This window comes from Lepeophtheirus salmonis, chromosome 9 (genome assembly GCF_016086655.4).
Source record: "Lepeophtheirus salmonis chromosome 9, UVic_Lsal_1.4, whole genome shotgun sequence".
Taxonomy (NCBI): domain Eukaryota; kingdom Metazoa; phylum Arthropoda; class Copepoda; order Siphonostomatoida; family Caligidae; genus Lepeophtheirus; species Lepeophtheirus salmonis.
In genome coordinates, this window is record NC_052139.2 from 22,171,549 (window position 1) to 22,178,062 (window position 6,514).

General features: G+C 29.0%; 1 protein-coding gene and 1 long non-coding RNA gene across 2 annotated transcripts; both read right to left on the reverse strand.

Moving 5' to 3' along the window:
• Positions 1-2,244: 2,244 nt before the first annotated feature.
• Positions 2,245-2,984, reverse strand: LOC121124631 (uncharacterized). The gene is made up of 3 exons (XM_040719805.2): positions 2,893-2,984; positions 2,659-2,834; positions 2,245-2,604 (listed from the first exon to the last, which is right to left on the reverse strand). The coding sequence occupies exons 1-3, from the start codon at positions 2,952-2,954 to the stop codon at positions 2,327-2,329; spliced, it is 516 nt and encodes a 171-aa protein (XP_040575739.1). The 5' UTR covers positions 2,955-2,984; the 3' UTR covers positions 2,245-2,326.
• A 3,023-nt stretch (positions 2,985-6,007) lies between these two features.
• Positions 6,008-6,514, reverse strand: LOC139904717 (uncharacterized). The gene is made up of 2 exons (XR_011781742.1): positions 6,426-6,514; positions 6,008-6,371 (listed from the first exon to the last, which is right to left on the reverse strand). It is a non-coding gene; the product is annotated as an uncharacterized lncRNA (long non-coding RNA).

The window sequence follows — 6,514 nt, forward strand, 5'->3', positions numbered from 1 at the left end:
ATTGTATATAAGCTTCAGTTTCAATATCGACTCCTCTAAAAATTATTCTAGGTGATATAATTACAAATAAATACCTAGTAATTTCATTTCCAGTAAATTCATTCCCTGCCTAATTCATCCATGGACATTTCATTCCCACTTTGAAGAGAGATATTTAGTAACGTCATACGGTTTGTGCTTTTTACGTGTATTAGAATCCAATATCATAAGGTTGTTTTTTAAATCGAGTTTGATAAATGAAACCTGGAATATATATCAATTGACAACCTGGTTTGAAGATTTTGTATTAGAATCCCTATTAAAAAAAATTAACATTTAAAATTGAGTAAGGCAATTCAAGAGCTGACATTTTTTAAATGTCAATTTTTTGGGACTTCGTAAATTTCCTGCAAGATAATTTTTTTATTTGAAAGATATACTAAGTCTCAGTTTTTAAGGCTTGTAATATTTTAGGAATAATTTTATTTTTCCTGGGTGGGTTTTTTTTTAACTGTTGGAAACCAAAGAGAAGAATATAAAGATATTGATGATAGCAGGCTGACATAACATCAGTTTTACTGATTTTTGAAAATGTCTTAGTGTCAGTTTTTGGGAATTGGAATATTTTTCAAGTAAAATTATAGAAATTGATGATAGCATGTCAACTTAAAATCAGTAAAACTGATTTTTGAAAATTTTCTAGGTGTGTTCCTGTGGGACATAGAATCGTTTATTAAGTAAAAAAATATTTTGCTGAAAATTTACTCAGTGTCAGATATGGGAACTTATAAAATTTTCAAAAAAAGAAAATTTACTTGCAAAATTATTTAAATGTCAGGAGAGTCACTTTAAGGAAAAGACAATAATAAATTGAAGTTGGTGATGGAAAGTCAACATTTCATCCGTTTTACTGATTTTTGAAAAAAGTTTAAGTGTCGGATCTTGACCCTTAGAATATTTTTCACGTAATATGTAATTAATATGTAGTTGATTTGTATTTTGTGTAGACCTTTTTTGGTGTGTTGTATGAGTTAAACTACAGTGTACTGGAAGTCAGTTTTTGAGGGTCGAAAGTCATTGTTTTATTTTGATCTTCTTGGGATGTTTTTTTATATTTTATTTCATATTTACATATTGTCTAACTGTCTTTATTTGATTATAAAGAAATAGTAGGAACTTAAAAAAAATAACCCAAAAACAAATCAAAGACAAACTCTAAAATAAAAAAATCAAGTTAAGTCTCCCAGAAGTAGGTCATTTTGTGTTGTTAATTTTCATTTGGCCTCTTTTATAGAATTTTTGTAAAGTTCTTAAATAAAGAAATAACATTAAACTATAATGTTTATTCATGTATATATATTTACCTAATCTATATAGTTAACTCATTTCCAAATATGGCTCTGAACCGAAGTTAAAGCTTAAACATTAAAAAAAAGAAAAAAAAAGAAGACTTTAAACTCCAAAGTTACAGCCATGGAAGATTTTTGATATCCTTTTCGTGTTCTATGGATTAAATCATAATAGAAAATGTAGGATTTAGCAAGTAGCCGTACTAAAAACGGAATTTATAACAGTCTAGTATCTAAAAGTTACTAAAGATATCACTTTACCTGGCATAGCAATAAAACCTTTAAATCACAGAACCTCTTCTCTTTGGCAGAGATAGTTGTTGAGGATTAAGAACTTACAATACCATGTAAAGTTATGAGTAATACACGAATACTTTTACACGTATCATAGATGTGATAATCTGGGGTATGGGTTTCTAAATGTCTATACATACAAATGTGCTATTCAAATATTCTTAAGTCAAATTGACGTGCATTATGTATATTTATTGTATTTTACAAGATATGGCTTATTTCAAACGAATATGTTAGTCTATTTTCATGACATCAAACTATAACCTACAAAATAATGATGGGACGATTAAATGGAATCGGATAAATAATGTTTAATTTATGATTCTGATTTGTATTAATTATTATTTATTACTGGTGTTCAACTATTTATTAGTGTTTTAGAATGTTTTTTTCCAAGAAAATTAATATTTGATTTTTTTTTTTTTTTTTCATAACCCTTATGTTAGAAAATCAATTTTCAATTTTTTAATTTACTAGCGGGAGATCTTGAGTACAATAGAGTTCAATAATTCCCGTAACGCCTGTAAGTGGAGAGACATCGTTCCATAACAGCATGAGCTCAAGAGCCTTATAAAACTCTGAGTAATGCGGGTGCTTCAGCTAGTAATAATACACAAGGAAATTTATAATGCATGCACGTATTTATTCAAACGAAATGTATAGTTTACAAATTCATTATTAAATACTAAGGGAATAATTTAGATTTACTCCTGTTTTTGGTATAGAGTGTAAGCGGTTTTCTTCGTTGCAGCCTGTGTATGACTATAATTCATGTACCCTTCACTCGTAAAAACGCGTTGAGTGAAAAAAACCAGAGAGCCAGATGTTTTGTTATAAGCATTGAAACGCAATACATTATAATGTGTAGCATTGTCTTTCAAAACCTCTGCATCAAATTCCATTTCAACTCCAAAAGATGTGTATGGGCTTTTTGCTTCCTTTCTCCATGTTATAGATGCATTATAGGGAACACCACTGGGCTCTAAAAATAAGCAATATTAATATACAATATAAACAAAGAATTTTGGAACATTACGTATTCCAGTAACTTTGTAACCATTTTCAGTCAATTGAATACATTCCATCGTCATTGGACCATTGCTATATGCATTGGCACTGGTTTCGTTTATGCCAAACAGCTTTAAGTACTCTACAACACCAGTTCGGCTTTCCTTCATTTCAAGCCATGATCCTTCAAACAAAAAGGATGGCCTGTTTTGTCGGGAGATAAAATTTAATAAAGATTTATTTCAAAAGAAATACAACTTACTTGGACACCTCAGAAGTCGTTATTCCAACCAGAACAAGAGCTACAAAGATAGAACACTTCATGATGAACTCCAACACTGACTTTACTTCACATTTTCCTTTCCTATATATATTTGTTTTACAAGTGCAAAGTAATATTCTATATATTAATGACGTGGATAGTTTCAAGTAAGACATTTAATATTACTCAAACTACAAAGAGAAAATAGGACATATAAATTCAATAGATGGTCTTTTTTAGTCCTGAATGCAACCTTAAGACCTTATTATGTGTTGGTTTTCAGATAGTAAATAACTATTTGAACAGATACAAGAGGGCCTTACTACAGATTTAAGCTTTAAAACAAAGTAGTAAAATGGCCCTGTTATCTTCAGGAACAATAGTTAAGATATATTGGATTAAATATTTTTAATCATGGACAATCAATCCTTAGTATGAATAATATTCTCTCTCATTGGTTTATTAAGAGTGAACATAATTGGAATTCTGGTCATTTTCGTTCATTAAAGACCATTATGCAACATAATGTCTTTATAAATATATTTTGTCAGTATGAGATTATGAAAGCTTTTTGATGATTCTCCTCATTTAAAACTTTAGGCTTTAGTATTTGCTGTTGGTTGTTCAAAAACAATCTCTTTCTATATTTAACATTGTATATGAAATGTTGGCCACTCGTAATTAAACAGTTAATTTGAGCAATATTATTTTGTAGCGACGGTCATCTTAGGAATATTTTATTTGAACGAGCTTCTATTAGCAAGGTTAATTTCAACGACATTTTCAATCTGAACACAGTTACTTCGAATCTACATATATCAATGGAACTGTATAATTGATGAAGAATGTGTATTTTTATATAACTAAATTATTGTATATAAGCTTCAGTTTCAATATCGACTCCTCTAAAAATTATTCTAGGTGATATAATTACAAATAAATACCTAGTAATTTCATTTCCAGTAAATTCATTCCCTGCCTAATTCATCCATGGACATTTCATTCCCACTTTGAAGAGAGATATTTAGTAACGTCATACGGTTTGTGCTTTTTACGTGTATTAGAATCCAATATCATAAGGTTGTTTTTTAAATCGAGTTTGATAAATGAAACCTGGAATATATATCAATTGACAACCTGGTTTGAAGATTTTGTATTAGAATCCCTATTAAAAAAAATTAACATTTAAAATTGAGTAAGGCAATTCAAGAGCTGACATTTTTTAAATGTCAATTTTTTGGGACTTCGTAAATTTCCTGCAAGATAATTTTTTTATTTGAAAGATATACTAAGTCTCAGTTTTTAAGGCTTGTAATATTTTAGGAATAATTTTATTTTTCCTGGGTGGGTTTTTTTTTAACTGTTGGAAACCAAAGAGAAGAATATAAAGATATTGATGATAGCAGGCTGACATAACATCAGTTTTACTGATTTTTGAAAATGTCTTAGTGTCAGTTTTTGGGAATTGGAATATTTTTCAAGTAAAATTATAGAAATTGATGATAGCATGTCAACTTAAAATCAGTAAAACTGATTTTTGAAAATTTTCTAGGTGTGTTCCTGTGGGACATAGAATCGTTTATTAAGTAAAAAAAAATATTTTGCTGAAAATTTACTCAGTGTCAGATATGGGAACTTATAAAATTTTCAAAAAAGAAAATTTACTTGCAAAATTATTTAAATGTCAGGAGAGTCACTTTAAGGAAAAGACAATAATAAATTGAAGTTGGTGATGGAAAGTCAACATTTCAGCCGTTTTACTGATTTTTGAAAAAAAGTTTAAGTGTCGGATCTTGACCCTTAGAATATTTTTCACGTAATATGTAATTAATATGTAGTTGATTTGTATTTTGTGTAGACCTTTTTTGGTGTGTTGTATGAGTTAAACTACAGTGTACTGGAAGTCAGTTTTTGAGGGTCGAAAGTCATTGTTTTATTTTGATCTTCTTGGGATGTTTTTTTATATTTTATTTCATATTTACATATTGTCTAACTGTCTTTATTTGATTATAAAGAAATAGTAGGAACTTAAAAAAATAACCCAAAAACAAATCAAAGACAAACTCTAAAATAAAAATCAAGTTAAGTCTCCCAGAAGTAGGTCATTTTGTGTTGTTAATTTTCATTTGGCCTCTTTTATAGAATTTTGTAAAGTTCTTAAATAAAGAAATAACATTAAACTATAATGTTTATTCATGTATATATATTTACCTAATCTATATAGTTAACTCATTTCCAAATATGGCTCTGAACCGAAGTTAAAGCTTAAACATTAAAAAAAAAAGAAAAAAAAGAAGACTTTAAACTCCAAAGTTACAGCCATGGAAGATTTTTGATATCCTTTTCGTGTTCTATGGATTAAATCATAATAGAAAATGTAGGGTTAGCAAGTAGCCGTACTAAAAACGGAATTTATAACAGTCTAGTATCTAAAAGTTACTAAAGATATCACTTTACCTGGCATAGCAATAAAACCTTTAAATCACAGAACCTCTTCTCTTTGGCAGAGATAGTTGTTGAGGATTAAGAACTTACGATACCATGTAAAGTTATGAGTAATACACGAATACTTTTACACGTATCATAGATGTGATAATCTGGGTTATGGGTTTCTAAATGTCTATACATACAAATGTGCTATTCAAATATTCTTAAGTCAAATTGACGTGCATTATGTATATTTATTGTATTTTACAAGATATGGCTTATTTCAAACGAATATGTTAGTCTATTTTCATGACATCAAACTATAACCTACAAAATAATGATGGGACGATTAAATGGAATCGGATAAATAATGTTTAATTTATGATTCTGATTTGTATTAATTATTATTTATTACTGGTGTTCAACTATTTATTAGTGTTTTAGAATGTTTTTTTCCAAGAAAATTAATATTTGATTTTTTTTTTTTTTTTTTCATAACCCTTATGTTAGAAAATCAATTTTCAATTTTTTTAATTTACTAGCGGGAGATCTTGAGTACAATAGAGTTCAATAATTCCCGTAACGCCTGTAAGTGGAGAGACATCGTTCCATAACAGCATGAGCTCAAGAGCCTTATAAAACTCTGAGTAATGCGGGGTGCTTCAGCTAGTAATAATACACAAGGAAATTTATAATGCATGCACGTATTTATTCAAACGAAATGTATAGTTTACAAATTCATTATTAAAAACTAAGGGAATAATTTAGATTTACTCCTGTTTTTGGTATAGAGTGTAAGCGGTTTTCTTCGTTGCAGCCTGTGTATGACTATAATTCATGTACCCTTCACTCGTAAAAACGCGTTGAGTGAAAAAAAAAAACCAGAGAGCCTGATGTTTTGTTATAAGCATTGAAACGCAATACATTATAATGTGTAGCATTGTCTTTCAAAACCTCTGCATCAAATTCCATTTCAACTCCAAAAGATGTGTATGGGCTTTTTGCTTCCTTTCTCCATGTTATAGATGCATTATAGGGAACACCACTGGGCTCTAAAAATAAGCAATATTAATATACAATATAAACAAAGAATTTTGGAACATTACGTATTCCAGTAACTTTGTAACCATTTTCAGTCAATTGAATACATTCCATCGTCATTGGACCTTTGCTATATGCAGTGGCACTGGTTTGG